Below are 17666 nucleotides of genomic sequence, written 5' to 3' on the forward strand. Positions count from 1 at the left end.
TCTTTATATCAATCTCGAGTGCAAACAATTTCCCTCACAAACATTCTGCTCTTGCCGGAGTCGGAGCGGCGGCTAAATTGATTTTACTCCCGTGCCAAACTGCAAACAGCAGTGCATTATTGTTATTACGTTTAGTGCTGTGCGGCCTCGGGGGTATATCTATATATTTTGCGGCTTTTTGCACGGTCTGCGATCAAAACAGCAGCGGTGGCAGCTGGAGTCATTATAGTTTCGCGCATCCTGCTCTGTGGCTGCTCGCTCGCCAGCCGCGCTCGCAAGCACCCGCCGGCACTTAATTAATGCAAAAGCACACGAACGCCAGTGAATATTCCGCCGACTAATGACTGCATTGCCGACGGCCCGCTCTACAATGGCTTTGACATTTGGAATCAGGTTATATCAACACTCAGCGACCGCGCACGAGCAGCGCTTATCACGCTTTGGGCCCTAAATGGACCAATTTATCTCTTTCCCTGGACGCGGTTAATTGCATCGGGGCTAATTTGCTTTGCAGAATGTTTCATGCATTGCAAATATGCGGCAATATTCACTAGGCTGTTTGGTGTATCGCATTGACCACAATCAAGCTGGCAAGTGCTCATTTTTTACGTTTAAACTATTCATGATATGTAGAGAAAGCAGGATTATGCTCCTTTGAAAACTCTTGACATACAAATGGATGGAAATTTGAGCTTGTATAAAGATTCTGTTTAAAAAAAGGGTTGTATCTCAATGGAAGTGAGTGTCGAAATTCACGAAATTCGTCACACCTCAATTTCACTTTCTAATTTGTGCAAATCATCTAGCAGTCGATCCTTTTCCACGGCCGTTGTGACCAAATTCTTTGCAGATTTATGCTGTAAGGAGTTTGCAAGTTAAGCACTGCTGATCCGCTGCTACTGACAACTGCTGTCCAAGACGGGATTATTTTTTACGCTAAGGTTACGGTTTTTATCCCGTTTTTTAAATTTTCAGGGGTTTGTGATTCTTTCACCTTTTTTTTCTTTGAAGAGAGATCTTTGGCCAAATTCAGTTACTGACCAAATTTCGACAAAAATTATTTGACTTATAGGAATCTTAAACCAAAACTCTCTCCATGAGGCTACAACTTAATTAACAGGATCAGTCTAACAAAAATATATTAATCAAACACGACTCAACCAAACAGAGTTTGACTAAAATAACGAAACTGGAAAGGACGTGCTTATAAATAAAAAGGGAACGATTTATTTCAGTTAAATTTTTGTAAAGTTATTCGCATTGAAAACTAAAGCACGTCTTGAACGGTTTAACCTCAATATTACATTTAATCGGTTTATTATATAACCAACAAGAGAGCAATTTTAAAAGGTCTTAAAATCTTGATAAATAAACTTAGTGAATTAAAAATCACAAAAATGAACCAACAAAATGTCACGCGTCTCTTAAAGTGTTGAGAATGCCTCAGAGTCAATTAAGATGGTTTTTGGTTCTTAAGACGGTATCAGAGACGATTTAAAGTGTGGCTCAGATGTCTTAAAATTTCGTGATTCGTTCTCATTTGGTGCCTAAGTGAATCAGACAATTTAAAAGTCACAAATCTATCCACGATTAAAAAATATTGGAGCCAATTTGATGAATTAGATTTGTTTGGTGTTTATTTTTGTGGTTATCGAACATGACGTATGGTAATTTGTTGTTTTTAAAATGGACACATTTTTATAATTTCTATATGCGATTTATTTATTTTCACAAACTCAATGTGTTCTGGTGGCGGTAAAATTGCGCATCGCTCAACAAACATCTAAATTTTCGCTGTCGAATTTATATTTGCCCTCTTCTTGCATCAAGAAAATTCGCGTTTGGTTGTTGAGCATTGCGCAAATTTTCCGCTACCAAGACGAATTGGAATTATCCAAATTTACGCCGGTGATAAAATTCTCACCACGAACGGAAGCTGTCAAACAATCACGTTGCCCGAAACTGAAAGAAATGCGGTGGACAGTTAATGAAATTAACGCACTAAACCCACAATCAATATTATCGATTTCTGCACTCAAGGTAATCAGATTAACAAACTCGCACGTCCCAGCCTGGAGAGCATCAGCCCGACACCTTGGGTCGGCACTTGCCCCTGTAGTCCAGCTGGTGTCCGTCCGGACACTTGGTGGGCACGTTGATGATGTGGTCTTCCAACTCGGGCTTCGGCGACGGCGCTTGCTGTGTCTTAGGGGTGGTGTTCTTGAGCAGCAGCAGTCTGCACCCTTTGCCCTCGGGGTCGGGGTAGAAGCCCGGGGGGCAGGGCGCCTTTGACGTCGTTTCAGACATGAAGCCCATCCGCTTGGGGACGCAGCCCGCCAAGGCTGGAGGCGGCAGCAATAGAGCGCAGCAGAAAAGTGCCAGCGAGAGCCACATAATTCGCAGTGTTTGGCCTCGACAGCAAATATTTGAACTGAAAAGCACCAGAATTTTCTTAAAAGTGCAACGGAGCCTGCTGAGCAGCTGCTTAGAGGACTTTATTTTCTCTTGAAGACGGTGTGTTTACCAAACCACTTCCTTCCTGCTGGTTTCGTCAAATTATTTACCAAGTCTTAATATACACACTGATCCTCCTGCGTGCTAAGCAATGTTGCGGTAAAATAAAAAAAATGCAATTTTTTCACTAAATGAATTAAGTCATCAGTTTAAAAATTCAGTGGCAATTCAAAAAGCCAAAAATGACCCCCCATCAATCGATTTTTCTCGTCAATAAGAATCAATATACCAAAAATCATCGTGATTTAACAAAAATTAGATTTTAAATTTTAACCAATAAAAATTATCGAGTCCGCGTAACTTGAAATTAATTCAAATGTTGGCAGATGGTTCATGTTAACATCACAAAAGTTTACACGTTTGAATAAAGAAATGTGTTTTAAGGGGACTCGGGGTTCCCTTGTAAGGGCACTGTTGATTTTCATAAATTAAGAAAAAATAATAAAATTTGAAATTTAATCAATAGCCTGGTTCTAATTAGTGGGGTCTATTAGTTTGAGCAATCTCAACCCAAATCTTTAATAGAAGTTTACAAATTATTTTCAACTTCCAGCTGAATTTCCAAAAAGAAAAATCATTCCCAATTTTTTTATCGCGTCGATTTATTTGATTTACTTACAAAATAGATTACACTCGCAGAGCATTCAGGCCCGAAAAATCATTAGGCAGGCACTCCCAGATTACGTGCGACATTTTTACAGCCGCGAAGTTATGGCCAAACTTTAGTCCAATCGTAAATCGAGGGCACGCAACTTTTGACACCAAGCGAAAGACGCGGTGAACGCGATTTTCTTTCATTTACAACTCTACGTCTTGCGTGACCACGTGCGCTCTTGCTCACGTAACTTTTTTCCTGCACTTCCCTTTGTGGTCGCGTTCCTCGCCTGGCGGACACGTTTTGTTCGGCGCAATTATGATGCTGGTAATCGCAAGACCATGCTGAGGGTTTTTATCGGTTACTTGTGGCCTGAAACACGAGAGGCTTAACGATAATTTCACTGAAAATTTTTGCTACAGTTAATGGCAAAATTCCTTTTGCTGGTCTCTGTGAACAATTTAAGAAATATTTTAACTGTTGTTTACGGATAATTAGCATTCCATGCGAGAGCAATTTTTATTCTAGCGTGCCATCGTGGTCCGCGTGACGCACAATTGAATAAAAGTTCGGTAATTTTGGTTTTCAAAAATTACCGAATGTTCCTCTTTTCCGAGGATCCATAACGAATTAAAACAAAGAAGGAGACTTTACGTTTTTATCTGGACCCATGATTAAATTCGACTGTTTTGTTAATAGTTACCAGTAATTAAGCTTTACTGACTATAAATTACTTTAAATCTCCCAATTTCAGCATGAAAAATAACGAAAATAATTGGATTATGTTTAAAATAAAATCAATTTTCTACTAATCAAATTTTTGTTTCTTCCGAAAAATTTTAATCTGTTGATTTGCCATGCAATGGTTACCATTTAATCAAGATTCTATGATTCGTATTTGCCTATGCATAATTAATTAAATATATATGTTGACGGAATTTCTCCAGCCTACTCACAATGGCGTGGTTGTCGGTTGCGTGGTGGTCGGCGGCAGGGTTGTCGGCACAATCGCCGGCCTGTAGCGGGCCCTGGAGGCCGTCTTGCAGGCGGGGGCGGCGTGGATGATGCCGAGCAGGAGGAGGACCGCGAGCAGGCCCAGTGCCGCGTTCTGCCTGTGCATCTTGCGTGTGTGCATGGCGAGTGCTAATTAGCGCATTTTATAAATATGATGCCGACGAGAGGTTCCCTCCCCGACCCTGCGTCCGCCTCGAGTCAACACTCACTCGGTAAATAAGAGAGGCCGCGGCGCCGCTGCTCTTTCCTCTGGCCGCTAGCTCAAACACTCGCACGCATTTCACGCCTATCCGCGCGTCAATGGAGTGAGTGAGTAAGTGAGTGCCCTGCTGTTTGCGCAAGGTAACTGGCCGCCATTGTGTTTGCTCTCCTTAATATCACGTCATTAATGCCCGCTTCTTGGAAAGACTTTGCGAAAATTGCACAGAAAGGTAAATTTCTCTAAAAGCTCAACTTGCTCAAATATTATCTTTTGACGGGAAAGCAGGTTTCTCACAAAGCTGATAAAACATGTACTGTACCGAGTCCTTTGAGTATAATTGAGGTTAATTTATTCTGAACAATTAAATTGCGTTGAAAATGCTCTTTTACTTCCAAAATACACAAAAACATACCCTTCATTAACAACTTGTATTACTGATGCTATTACATGTACCAATTTTGCACTGTATGAATAAATTTTTAAATAGACAAATAAAAACTATTTAAAGAGCTTTAAACTAAAATGTTAATAATATATGAGTAATTCCACGTGAGATTCTGGGCCAATTGAATGGTTTTTGAGACGTTTGAATTTGTAATTGTAACCAAATTTTCATGAATGTACTAACAATAAGTGTCAGGTGATGGGAGTAGAGGTCGGAGGTCGAAAAAAGTGCCTTTTTGAGTATTTAATAAATCCCGAGAGGAATAAGTATTAACTGAACACGAACACCTGTAACCTGTAAATTATGTTCAAGTTTAGATATCAACTTGAAACTTTCACCTTCCACCCTAACTTTTGATTCTGAACGCTTCAGGTCAGAAGCCAAGGTCACCTTTTTCAACCTATTTTTTAAATTTCGATTTTTCATGGTGATATTTACCGAGTTGCAGGACCAAAATGTAGCCCGTGACATTCTGCAATAGTACACTAAATTTTACTCACACAAACTAAATATTTGCGCCGCAATTAAGGTTTCTGGATTACATTCCGGTTCGAGGTTGATCAACCGTGCACGGCCTTTGAACTCAAAATTTTTGTCCTGTTGGTGAATTCCAATTTTTCGTGTTCAAACTCAAGAAACCTAGATTGGCCAATTGAAAGCCAATTTCAACCTTCAGGGCCCGACCCTGACGCGACCCTGAGCGTTGAAATTTCTAAATAGTCTAAAATCTTGGAGCTATTAGTAATTTATTTTCAACACAAAGTGCTTGGTTATTAACGCCCTCAATTAAATAAAATGAATTTTCATTTCAGAACTGTGTTAATTTTTTAATTTGAAATAGTTCATGAATAAAAAATAATAGCTTATTTCAAGCTTTATTTGTGTGTATCATCATGGGTGATTCAGAGTTAGCTCATGGAAATTTTGGAAATCCCCACCGCCAGCAGTGTGATCATCTTTCCGCCTTTGCTTTACCCACTCCCTGATATTGCTTCTGCCAATTTACTGCGACGGCAATCGAATTGCACTCGCCACATCCGCCACTAACAATAAGCTATAAATCTCGGTGCAAGAGCGGCTGCTTCAACTCATTTGTACCGACCTTGACCAGGCTCCATCGGCCATAATCGAATGTGTCAAATCTCGCGTGCATGGCCAGTATAATCCGTTGCCGAGTTTCAAACAAGAGCGGCCTGGATGATAATATGCAGAATTGTGTGACAGCACAGTTCGTGCCGCCACGCTCATAATTTAATTCCGTCTTGGCGAGGAGACAAAGTCTAGAATAATAAATCGACCTCCGCGAGATGGAAACTCAAGTTTAAGCGTTATTAACTAGAGACTTGCAGATAAGTCCTGGCGTTCTTCAAGCTCCGCCGACTGGTGCCTTGATTAGTAAAAGTATGCAACTGGGTCGACAGGAGAGCTTCGCAGGTTGCCTACATTTTGATCGTGCAGGCGCCCAAGTATTTTCATTGTTTATTATTAATAAATAATACAGGAAGAGTTAAAAAAGAGTAAAATCTAGTTTTAATAAATTATCAGAACATCAATTGTACCATAAATAAATAAAATTTCGAGATGTTGAGTTTATGACTCCCAGTCGTCATCTTGGCTCAGCCTGGCAAGTCTGAAGCCCCTGGCCAAACTCTGAAGAGACATCTTTAACCTGAAAATTAATTAATGGCAGTATTAGACACATTTCTGTTATTTAAAAGTAATTTAAGAAGTACTATATAGAAAACAAATACAAAATATTTAAAGATATGTACAAACGTGTTGGAAATGAAATTAATGCCATATTCGTGATTAAAATAAATTAAAGGACTTTATACTAGAAATAATCCAATATGGTCAATCTAATTTCAAAAAAATAAATTAGAGACTGCTCGATCAAACCCATGGAAAATAATGTTTCCCATCTTTTTGGCCAAACCAAGGCTAAGTCCTTTATTAATTAATAAAAACTGCTCCTATTCCAAAATTTTAACGATTCTCTTATTAAGTTAAAATACTTACGGATACGCAAGTCTAGCCGTGGGCCTCCTGCGCTTGGGCTTGGAGGACTTCTGGCGGCACCTGCCAATTCGGTCGCGGACCTCACCTTCGGCGCAGGGGGTCTTGACGGGCGACCTCTTAGGCGCCTCCCTGTGGTACATGGAAGTGGCCCCCTTCGTTTCGGGGGTGAGTTGCGTGATGTTTTCGGGCTTACCGTTGCTATGAAACGCCAGGGGCAGCGTAGTAGTGTTGTTGGAGTCCTTCTGCTTTTCCTCTTGCTCGGAGGCCAGCTGCAGAACATCGCTCAGCTGCAAAAGCGGCTCGTCGTCCGTGCTTGATGTCACTTCCTCGCTATCCGTCGGCTTGGCGGTCGTCGATGTGGCTGCGATCGTGCTGTTTATCAGAGCTTCTAACTCGGAGTAGTCGTACTGCGACAAATAGATTGGTGTAAATAATTTTACTGTGTCTGATACAGTTGAAAGATCGTTGATTTTTTCTGTAAAATATAAAATACTGCCAGGGATTGCAATTAAAGCAGCTAAACTATTTAAAAAATGATTATCTTTGTATCCTTTAAACAGTGTGTTACAAAATTAATGTTTAAATTTTATTTAGTTATGATATTAATGCATAAGAGAAAGATGATTCCACTAGAGATTTGTGCAATTTTTTCCCGGTAAATTGGGGGGATCTGGGTTTTGGTGCTCACAAAAATGAGAATATCTCGGGTTCTAATGATGCTAGAACATCGAACTTTTAAGCCAAAAGATGCCCATCTAGACAACCTACAACGTTTAAACTTACACTACATTTTTTGGATTTTTCCAAATATAAGTAATATTGAAATTTTTTCTTAATTTTTTAAAAGCAAGTAATATTGCATTTTAAGTAGAATAAAATGCTGATATGTAAGTGAGTATAGCATGTCTAAAAATTTTCGACATGGCGTTCGTTTTAGTTTTTGAGGTATGGAGGGTCAACATTTTTTAAAAAATCGTGCATTTTTTAGTTCTGATAAATAGTGAGAAAATAAAAATTGCAAGATCAGTTGATTTTTTCTGTCGGAATATGCCTGAGGTCAGAACATACCGTCAAAACTGGCGAGAAATTGAACCCTGGCGTCAGGGTAACTCTCGAGCAATCGAAGTAATTCAATTGCCATGTGTAGCCAATTTACCGACGCCTGACGGGATCTGTATTGGTTCGATTTGCAAGATCTGAACTCCATTAGAACTGCCATAGATCAGGATCTTTCAGAATATGTGGGATTCGACCCTTTGAAAGTCATCAGGGCGCTAAGGAAACACCCTGATGTGACCACAATCTCATTCCTGAGCACCCTAAAAGCAGGTGAAGAGTCAAATTGACGTAATAAATATTCAGAAATATTATATTTGAAATGGGAAGATTTTAAAACAATGTTTCAAACTTCATATTTTCAAAAATAAAAAATTAAACCAATACTATTTGAACTTTTTGTGAACAGTTAAGTGTTAAAATAATTTTTTAATTGTGATGAACTCGAATGCCGGATATTTTTTTACAAATGTTCAAATCAATCAATTGGTTCCAATTTATCTCAGATTTTCAAGATGAATTCATTTCTCTTTAAATGTTACTCACTGGTGGGGAGCCATTGATTTTTTTTTATATTGTGAATTTCTTCAGAAAATTTAGTTTAAAATGAGAGCTTCCATTTTTTACTGAAAATTCTCCCTTTTTTGTAGTTTACTGAGCTCTTTCCTAATCACTCTCGACTATCTTAAAAATTGCCGACGATTCAGCGACTTAATCTCTTGTGCATTGTACCTTTTTAACTTTTTTGAACACCGTTAATGTATATTATTGAGTGAAATAAACTAATAATTAACTCTGTTGTTGAACTGCACCTGGATAGGAAATCAATTATATTAATTGAATCGTTCACTCACGTCACTAGAGTCTTCGTCGTAGCTGCTGGTGTCGGAGTTGAGGAGCGCGACGATTTGCACGTCCTTCAGCGAGACCTGCAGGTTGATTTTGCCGTCCTGGCTCTGGTTCCAGAGGACGACATCCCTGGCCGGCGCCACCATGTACTCATCGGAGGACTTCTTGCTGGGAGCCGCCCCCGTGGAGGCGGTCAGCACCAGCAGGAGCAGCAGAGCGAGCGGCGAGTGCATACTGGCGAACCCTGAGTGCGAGTGTGCCGTTCTGTCATCGACCGGCCAGGGACACACACGCGACCTGGCCGCCTCGCCAAGCGCCACCTACGGCCATCGCAGTACGCGTCAGGTGGTTGACTTGACCACCAACGAGATGAGCCGTAGCCAGCCTCCGGGCAGCAAACGAGAGGAGGGAGGCGCCCAGAAGGCGCCTTTTCTGCCGTCGAGCAAAATTTAAAAAAGAATAAATGATATTTATAGAGCTCACATTTATCCTCCCTGGGTACTTGTTAATTTTACAAGTTAACTGTCAGGTGCGTGAGCAGAATACGAGTTGCTTGATCTCAGGTCAGATCTTTATCCTCAGGGAAACGTGTGCAAAATTAATTGAAGCTTTTTTCCTCTTTACTGTAAGTGTGATTTTTCCCGATGGCTATTTAGACTCTAACTGTTTCTCAGTATGAAGTAATTCTTTACTCTTCTGTACATGATTTGAATGATTTGAGATTTCGATTGATTTTTCACCTTAACTGATCTTGTCTAGTTTTGTGGCTAAAATCTGTTGTTATCCCTGCTCACAAGGAATCTAATATTAGTCTAAATTTTTCACAGTAAACTAAAGACACTTTTGGCTAATTTAGGAAAAACAGGTTTTAGAGGAATTAAAATAATTACATCAACAACTCTTGATTTCCAAAAAAAAGGGATTTCCCTTTTAAAAAAATTGGAAACAGAAATTTGAGAAACTGCCAGTAAATTAATTTTTTCAGCAAATTAAATCATAAATATAATTTTTCTGTGCGAATTTACATGAAGTATATGGCGGTGAAATTTAGACTGTCAACAATTTTTTCTGGGCTTCATATCATAATCAAATGTGCACGAGTCATGCAATTCGAAGCTATTTAAACCACATTGAAAATCGTCTAAAACCATCTAAAACTGCCATTACCATCTTAAAAAAGCTTCCAATAACAGGCCAAAAATTGAAGGTTGAACTCTTGTAGTACGGCACAGCAAGCTGTCTCGCCACTTCAGGCCTCATCAGAGTATACCTTTAGTAAAACCAAATCCTTTAGATCTTTTAATAATTAACTAGAAGATTCTGAACCACTGCCGATCAAAATGAATAACTGCGCATCAATTACTGCGAATACAAACCAAGAGAGACACACCTTTTGTGAAACCCTGCCACTCACACGAGAAACTCCCTTCTTAAAAAAAATCACAAGCCCAAAAAGCTCTGTTTAATAACTGTTAATTTTAAGCCACCCATCATGTTCAAAAATCCACAAAGCACATACAATTTTACATTTTCCCCGTTAAGTTGTTCTCCGCGATTCTTTTAACATTACCTCATGTAAATTTTATACCGACGAATCTCAATTTTAACGTATTCTAAAAATAGTTTTTAATCTTATAATAACTGCTAATCATAAACGTTAACATAGCTTCTTCTCTCTGTGCAAAACAGTTTTTCCTCGTCTGCAAAGCTTACAAATTAGCAAGAACCTTTTAGCTCTCGCAACCTTTCCGCCCCGTTGTCATTTAATCGCGCAGAAAAAGCACCGACACTGTGCTAAATTAAGCTGCTAATGGACGGCGCTGCGGTACAAACTTTGTAATGAGCGAGCTTGTATAATGGCCATTGTTCCAGCGTGTTTTTCTCCAACTCTTTTTCTGGTCCAGCGAGAGAGAAGAGAGATGTTGCGAGACCGCAGCGTCGCGTGCCATTGACCTCTCTTTCATAGTTGCTCGCCATCGGCAGTGGCCAACGAGAGCGAGTTGAGAGAGGTGCCTGTTTTGCGTCCTTCTCTCGCTATATAGTTATTTTGCTCTGCTCTTCCATCTCTTTCAGCGCATGTAATTAAAACACACCATATTATTACAGTCGGAGACGATGTGTCTCAGGTTTGCAGCTTCCAAGCGAGGCAGTAGCAGAACTCTTATAACTGTTAAAATCCTTTGCCGCAAAAGATGCCGTAAATTTGTGTTGCAATACCACAAAAAAGCAACTAACGACAGGTGCTGAATGTTTGAGATCAATAAGGAAATAATTAAAAATTTTGAAGTCATGGGAAATAAATAGTATGAATGCCGAATGCGCAGGGCGTAAATAGCTCTACGGAAAAATATTAAACCTATGATAGAATAAAAACATATTACATAACTCTTAACAATTTTAGCATTTAATCACAATTTGAACTTTTAACACTGCAAAAGCGTTACTTATTTTTACCATAGCGATGATATATTTTCCCTTTAACAATATGATGTCCATCAGTTTTATTTTGCAACTGTTCTCATTTTTTCATTGAATTAAGATTTTTCACAAACCATGAAATATTTGATAGCCTTACAGTCATTTAGTCAATTTCTCTCTTAATTATTCCTTTCATAATAAATTCGTTTTTTAAAATCTGGAATTAATTCGCTCTAACGCATCATATAATTTTCCATACATTTCATAATTATCTTTTTTAACTTCTTTTCATGCAATGCATCCCACGAGGGACCAGAAATCAAGAAAACTGCGTTGCGTGCCTCTAAACGTTGCTCTTTTTCTTTAGCACACATTGCGCAAGTTTACTCGCGCCTCGCGGGCTTTTGGTGCTCTCTGCCTGTTTGCTTTCTCTCCCTTGCACTGCCTACTTCTCCGACACCCCCTCTTTTCGCCTGCCCAGATGATTAACCAAAACAGCCCAAAGCAGCAAAACAACAACAGAAAAGAAATGTGAACTCGTCGCTTGACGTGCTGCTTTCGAGATTAGTCGTTTAATTTTGTACTTGGTAGTCAACTTCGCAGTTGATTTCTGTTCTTAATTTACTCTATTACTATGAGAATTGAATATAATCTGTCTGAAAAAGACTTAGACCATGATTATTAGAGGTGACGAGAACGTTTTATTTATTTTACACAAACTGGATTCTAATCATTCTTTCAGGTTGCTTTCATTTGATTTATCCTCTTCAGTTTTTTATCTTGGCGGCATGCATATTTGCACCGTTCATTTGCCTTGGAAGTTACTCCAATCATGAACGCTCAGGTATGTATTGTATATTTTCATCTCTTACAAGTAAAATAATTTCCATATTATTTTATGCAGGTCCAGAGCGTTCTCTTGTGATAGTCATTTTAGACCAAGAAAGTGACAATAATTCAAACACTTTAGTGACTGAGTTCCGGGCAGACCTTGAAAAGAACAGTCAGGTTGAACATTTCCTTCCATAAAAATACACGCTACAATAAAAATGAATTCTAGGGAGATTGTCATGTAATACTGACGACCGTCTCAGGAAACTTTTCTGGAGAAATAGGTGCGTGGACTGTAATTCCTCTCATTGAAAAGTAAGAACCGGTATAATAACTAGAATATAGTAATAGCAAAAATATGTTGCAGATTATCTGTTAACCCTAATCTGTCTTCGTCTTGGTATTTCTTCGCCTTGCCCATGACTCGTATAAATTTCCCAAAACTATTGAACCTGCTGAATCGATACAATTCTGAGGAGCCAATCTGGCTGGGATATGGCCTGCACGACAGGGAACCGACAATTATCCACCACTTTTCCTTGCTTACCAAAGCCAAAGACAATTTCCTCTATCCACTATTCCCGTCTGGATTCGCCCTGAGCCAAGGACTGGTTTCCTCACTTGCAGAGAGGTAATTTCCTAGACCAGATTTTGTCAAGTGTTAATATTTTAATCTCAGGTGGAACCTGAACAACACTGCTGAGCTCCATCCATCGGAATTCGCCATAGATGCGTCCCACGAGCTTGCCCTTTTTATCTGGAACGAAGGTCAGGGTCCCACGCTGACCCATTCAAGCAGGTTCTGCTGGGTAAAGGGACCCAATTGCGTTTCATACCCTGTCGTCCAGTCAACCTGCAGACCTTTGGTCCAGACCAAAGAGATTTTCTTTGCCGTCAAAACTTGTCAGAAATTTCACAGGACCAGGGTGCCGATCGTGTTGCAGACGTGGGCCAAGAAGACTCACCACTTTGCACTCTTTTCTGATACGCCAGGTACAATTAAATTGTTAATGATTTCATAAATATAATATAACTGGGTTTTTCCTGTGCTTGTAGAGAATTTCTTTTGCATCAGATTTTTTATAATACATGTTAGTGTCTATTTTAAACATTAAAAGGAGAGTGCTAGTTTTAAGATTAATTAAAGATTAAATTTAAAGATTTCATGGTTCCTGGACTGGTTGATCTCAAAGTGCCAAACACGGAGCACGGCCACTGCAGCAAGACTGAAGCCATCATCAAGTACGTTGAGCAAATAATGATGGAACAACCAAATATTGGATGGCTGGTGATCGCAGATGACGACACCATTTTAAGGTAAACTGTGAGGTCCCTATAATGCTATTCCTTAAACTGCTTGTTTGACTCTAGCGTTGCACGACTGCAAGAATTCTTGAGCTGTCACAGTCAAATCGAAACACCTCTGGCCCTAGGCGAGCGATACGGATTCAGAGTGATGGAGCCGGAAAATGGCTACAACTACTTGACTGGTGGGGGTGGAATGGTCATCAACAGGGCTGCTGTGAAGCTTCTGGCCAAAGAATGCCGCTGCCCAGCAGACAATTTCCCTGATGACATGTACATCATGGGCATTTGCCTCTCCAAAGCATCCATCCCCCTTGTTCATTCCTCATTATTTCATCAAGTAAGTAGCTAAATTTTAATGTAATATATGCGCTTGAGTTAGTGTAACGTGTAAAAATAAATTCAATTCTTCAAAAACAAAATGAAAAGGACAACAACTGGATTAATTGAACTACACGATTCCTATTGAGTAGTTTTTGAAATGTATAAGAAGTGGTACAACACTTATAAGAAAACTCTTTGTTTTCGGCGTTTTAGTTTTTAGCAAAATATTTATCCAACGAGTTATAGATATCCTCAAGGGGAACTTTTGGCCCCAACAAATTTGCAGTGTCTATACAAACCAAATTGAAGCAAAACGATGCATTATTTTATATGTATACGTTTTGGAAAATTTGGACAATTTTCTTAAAATATTCAAAAATCACTTAAATTGTCGAATCAAAAAATTTCCAACACTGCTCATATTAGCTCACTTAATGAAAAGTTACGGGAATTCAATGGTTTCACCCAAAAACTAAAGCGTCAAAACCTTTTCCTTGTCAGCAGCATTTTTTCCAGAACTCTTGACACCCTCCCAGGAGTCGTCCCACAAATTGAATTCAATCTGATGATGAAAGCTGTTATAATTTAATACTTCCAGGCTCGCCCAGATGACTATGCTCAAGAATACTTAGCCATGCAGAAACCCATTTCATTCCACAAGCACTGGCAGGTCAATCCGTTTGAAGTGTACAAGAACTGGTTCGACCCTGACTTTCCTGCTGGAACGCCGAAACGTAACGTCCATAATGAGCTTTGATTAATTTTCCGCAAACCAGTTGTAACGCAATTATTGTTTAATTGGAAGAAATGACAATACCATTTGTGCCATTTTGAAATAAACACTACTTGTTCTTTTTAAACAAAATCTTGTATTTTATTTGGCTCTTTTCCTCCAAAAATACCAATGTAAAAGAACACTTGGCAATGAAACACAGAGTTTGATACAACATAAAACTGGAAAATCGTGATTACATCAATGTATATTATCAATAATAAAAATTTTAAAACAAAGTGATCACAACTTGCAAAGTGGCAAGAGACCTTGGTAAAAACACTCGCAGGTCACAAAATAGTTCATTCATCTTTGTGCTAAATCGCGACACGTGCGTACACATGCATTTTCTCCGTCCAATTATTCCTTTGCTCACATTCAACATGCCCGACAATGGGCTGCGTCAAAGAAATTATGTTATGACATCTATACACACGATTCTGTGGCAGGGTCAAACATACGAAACATAAACCAATCAACCCTATTATTAATGCGCTTCACAGTTTGAGAACTCTTTTGTAGATTCAGACAGTGGCAGTAGTAAAATTAAGGAATACAACAAAACACAAGCAAAGAAACCATTGCGTCGCTCCTCATTTCAGCGAGCTCATTTCATTTATGGACTAGCAAAAATAATAATAACAATGCAGTTTCCGTGTCTGCTGTGGCAAAAGCAGTTTAAAACTTGAATTTGCACACACTTTGATCACAATTCTCTGAGAAAAACTTAACTTTCGAGTATTAACCAAGAGTCTGACGTGGGAGGAGGACAAATGCGATAAAATTGTGCGTTGCTGGTGCGCATTACTCCAAAGCAAATAGCAATATTTTTATTTTAAATCAGGCAATGACTTTTAAGGATGGTTCGACTCTCGAGCAAGCCAAGGAACAATTTTTCAATATGGCAGCCTGGTTTTGAACGAGAATGATTTTGTCAAGCAGTAAGAGTGCGTGCTGGAGGGAAAAGCAACAACAATCTTTTTCCAGATAACTTAACACAACCATAGCTTGAGCGCTTTTAGCGGGGGAGGAAATTAAAACAGGCAAGTCCTCCAAAACTTATACAATTATCCAACAAGCGAGATTACTCAAGTATAAGTACAAATTCACGGACAGTAGTGGTAAACGTGTCTCGTGAAAACAGGCAAGAAATGAATGCAAATTAGTATTTTGTGCGCGCCAAACCCTGCTGCAAACAACAACAACATCAACAACGTGTGTTTCAACTGGATAGTCGGCCGCAGAGCGTGGACAGGTTCGCCGTACTCGTAACTGGGAACTTGTGTGTAATTTTAAGGCATTTACAGCATACTGAGTGCGTGTACCGGCTCGAAACCACCCCTGCCGCCCGCCTGCCCTTTTCACCCCCTCATAGTTTGCACAGGCAGAATAACAATGGTATGAAAGCACCAATGGCCACAAAGACTGGCAGCATCATCGACGAGTCGTCCACCGAATAAGGGTCGGGCGTTCTCGGGCCCGACGGGTTTCGGTTTTTCACTGGCTGCGAGTTGGCTGCGCGCTGGAAGTCCTCCACCTCCTCCTGCATATCGTCGTCTACCTCCGACATTGGAGGAAGACCCGGCAAATCTGCGGAGAAGCACACATTGTATCAAAAATTCCCATTTCAAAACTGCGTTTTTTACTACTTTTTTTAGTCTAACTTGGATGATTATGTATATTGCGAGACAGGCGCTGGAAAAAAAATAACTAACCTTCAACAGAGCCTTTCACAACCAGAATGGCATTGATTTTTGGATTGTCTCTGTAGCCCTGCAAAAAGAAATTTAAATTGAGAATTCTGAGCAAAGGCGGTCAGGTTTTGTGATACCTTAATGAACTCTACTCTGATTTTTCCTCCCCTGATATCCGACTCTTCGCTCTTGATTATGAGCTTGCCGCTGGAAACGCTAAATGGCACAATTTCATCATGGGCCACTCCTCGGCCCACTCTGCTAAATATGTCCAGGTCTGGAATGATGGTGTGATCACCATTTAGGACAACGTCAAAGACCTGAAAAAGTTCGATAGTGTAAGCTTTAAACCAAAGTAGTGAAATTTAGTGCAATTTATAACAAAGCAGGGTTCAATGTTGGCTAATTTCTGAATCAAATATCACATATTCTAAATCACATTTTATTACATAAAATGCGTCATGTCCTCCTTTTATACGATTTTATTAAAATAAATTCCAGAAAAGATTGGGTTGTTGTTTATGGAAAAAGAGCAAGTAAATTGAATCGCGTATCAAATTGTCAAAAGAGAGAGGAAATGACACGACGTGCAACGTTGATAACATTTCACCCAACACGCATGCACGCAGAATCCACGTATATACGTAGGATAACAAGTCAAAAGAGGAAAATACGCAAATAATTTACATAGAAATATTAATTCAACACAGAGACAAAGAGAAAAAGATAAACGCAATAGAAATGGAGTTTCGTGCTAAGAAAAATATAATAATAAAAATATGATCTTTAGTGCAGCAATTGTGCGGAATTTGATTTGAGACCCTTTAACAGCTAGTTTTGACAGAAACTAACAGGAAAACTGGGGCAAACGCAGTGATTTTGAACGTAAAATAAGATAAAAGTGATAAGTAGAGGCAGGGTGCTATATCAATAGGTGTGTCAAAATATTAAGGGTAGGTTATTAACCTTCGCATTGGCGTGTCTAAAATACACCTCACAGAACTTGAGCACCAGCACGTAATCGCCGTCTTCCCTAACAGGGATGTCGTAGCCGAAGGTGCTGTGGTGGTACCTCTCGGTCTGGTAGAGGATATGATCGTGCTGGTGCACCCGGCCGATCAGCAGTTGCTTGCCATAGTCTGAGGCAGTGCCGACTTTGCCGAACAACGGATCACGCTCGTATTTGATCCCGTTTATGTCTATGTGCGCCTCACCGCCGGCGTTGATCGCGTAGATGACTTCTTTCAGCGCCGATATCTGCTCGGCCAGTATCACAAGCAGCAATATTACGAGCTGATTTTGCAGACAACACCTCCATCGTGTCAACATTCCTGCCATTTTACCGGGGCGCAGCTGATTCCTCGCCGAAATTCAGTGTCGGTCGGTCTCGGTCGCTTCAACGCAAGCTTTAGTTTGAACAGTTTCGTAGCTGCAGCAGCTGCGCAGAAGGAGTGTTTTGCGATCTGCGCATCTGAAAAATACTTCGAGCTACATGAACAGAGGAACTGAAACTGACAAGGAACCAATGACGGGGTCTGGAGTAGTGGATGGTTGAAAAGGAGCGTCAGAAACTTGGGTAGTGCGGATCAGAGATAAAGTACTTAAAGTAGCCAAAACGTTGGAGTCAG

General features: G+C 39.8%; 4 protein-coding genes across 5 annotated transcripts; 1 reads left to right on the forward strand and 3 right to left on the reverse strand.

Annotated features, from left to right (window-relative positions):
- Positions 1-1506: 1506 nt before the first annotated feature.
- Positions 1507-4422, reverse strand: LOC135944294 (uncharacterized). 2 transcript variants are annotated; one of them, XM_065491141.1, is made up of 2 exons: positions 4066-4422; positions 1507-3481 (listed from the first exon to the last, which is right to left on the reverse strand). In XM_065491141.1, the coding sequence occupies exon 2, from the start codon at positions 2392-2394 to the stop codon at positions 2083-2085; it is 312 nt and encodes a 103-aa protein (XP_065347213.1). In that variant the 5' UTR covers positions 2395-3481; positions 4066-4422; the 3' UTR covers positions 1507-2082. The 2 variants fall into 2 exon arrangements, with proteins under 2 accessions (XP_065347213.1, XP_065347214.1); XM_065491142.1 differs by having other exon boundaries at positions 2456-3481; positions 4066-4382.
- A 1855-nt stretch (positions 4423-6277) lies between these two features.
- Positions 6278-9035, reverse strand: LOC135944291 (uncharacterized). The gene is made up of 3 exons (XM_065491136.1): positions 8700-9035; positions 6790-7196; positions 6278-6439 (listed from the first exon to the last, which is right to left on the reverse strand). The coding sequence occupies exons 1-3, from the start codon at positions 8925-8927 to the stop codon at positions 6361-6363; spliced, it is 714 nt and encodes a 237-aa protein (XP_065347208.1). The 5' UTR covers positions 8928-9035; the 3' UTR covers positions 6278-6360.
- Positions 9036-11516: 2481 nt separating this feature from the next.
- LOC135944280 (beta-1,3-glucosyltransferase) lies at positions 11517-14437 on the forward strand. The gene is made up of 9 exons (XM_065491120.1): positions 11517-11799; positions 11855-11956; positions 12017-12120; positions 12173-12258; positions 12311-12574; positions 12623-12936; positions 13104-13260; positions 13315-13588; positions 14171-14437. The coding sequence occupies exons 1-9, from the start codon at positions 11787-11789 to the stop codon at positions 14327-14329; spliced, it is 1473 nt and encodes a 490-aa protein (XP_065347192.1). The 5' UTR covers positions 11517-11786; the 3' UTR covers positions 14330-14437.
- On the reverse strand, positions 14419-17461 carry LOC135944290 (malectin-A). Its single transcript, XM_065491134.1, has 4 exons — positions 17005-17461; positions 16176-16358; positions 16060-16117; positions 14419-15934 (listed from the first exon to the last, which is right to left on the reverse strand). Exons 1-4 carry the CDS (start codon positions 17374-17376, stop codon positions 15714-15716), a joined length of 834 nt encoding a protein of 277 aa, XP_065347206.1. The 5' UTR covers positions 17377-17461; the 3' UTR covers positions 14419-15713.
- Between the last annotated feature and the right edge of the window lie 205 nt (positions 17462-17666).

The sequence above is a fragment of the Cloeon dipterum genome, chromosome 4 (genome assembly GCF_949628265.1).
Source record: "Cloeon dipterum chromosome 4, ieCloDipt1.1, whole genome shotgun sequence".
NCBI classification, from domain to species: Eukaryota; Metazoa; Arthropoda; class Insecta; order Ephemeroptera; family Baetidae; genus Cloeon; species Cloeon dipterum.

What these genes read in the sequence shown, in the direction of transcription:
- LOC135944291 (XM_065491136.1), bottom strand. Translation starts at nt 8,927, where the DNA reads ATGCACTCGCCGCTCGCTCTGCTGCTCCTGCTGGTGCTGACCGCCTCC. An exon ending in ACGACGAAGACTCTAGTGAC is followed by an intron (nt 7,197 to 8,699) that starts GTGAGTGAACGA and finishes TATTTGTCGCAG; the next exon opens with TACGACTACTCCGAGTTAGA. An exon ending in ACGGCTAGACTTGCGTATCC is followed by an intron (nt 6,440 to 6,789) that starts GTAAGTATTTTA and finishes ATTAATTTTCAG; the next exon opens with GTTAAAGATGTCTCTTCAGA.
- LOC135944280 (XM_065491120.1), top strand. An exon ending in GTTTCCTCACTTGCAGAGAG is followed by an intron (nt 12,575 to 12,622) that starts GTAATTTCCTAG and finishes TTTTAATCTCAG; the next exon opens with GTGGAACCTGAACAACACTG. An exon ending in GATGACGACACCATTTTAAG is followed by an intron (nt 13,261 to 13,314) that starts GTAAACTGTGAG and finishes GTTTGACTCTAG; the next exon opens with CGTTGCACGACTGCAAGAAT.
- LOC135944294 (XM_065491141.1), bottom strand. Translation starts at nt 2,394, where the DNA reads ATGTGGCTCTCGCTGGCACTTTTCTGCTGCGCTCTATTGCTGCCGCCT.
- LOC135944290 (XM_065491134.1), bottom strand. Translation starts at nt 17,376, where the DNA reads ATGGCAGGAATGTTGACACGATGGAGGTGTTGTCTGCAAAATCAGCTC. An exon ending in TCAGAGTAGAGTTCATTAAG is followed by an intron (nt 16,118 to 16,175) that starts GTATCACAAAAC and finishes TTCTTTTTGCAG; the next exon opens with GGCTACAGAGACAATCCAAA. An exon ending in TGTGAAAGGCTCTGTTGAAG is followed by an intron (nt 15,935 to 16,059) that starts GTTAGTTATTTT and finishes GCTTCTCCGCAG; the next exon opens with ATTTGCCGGGTCTTCCTCCA.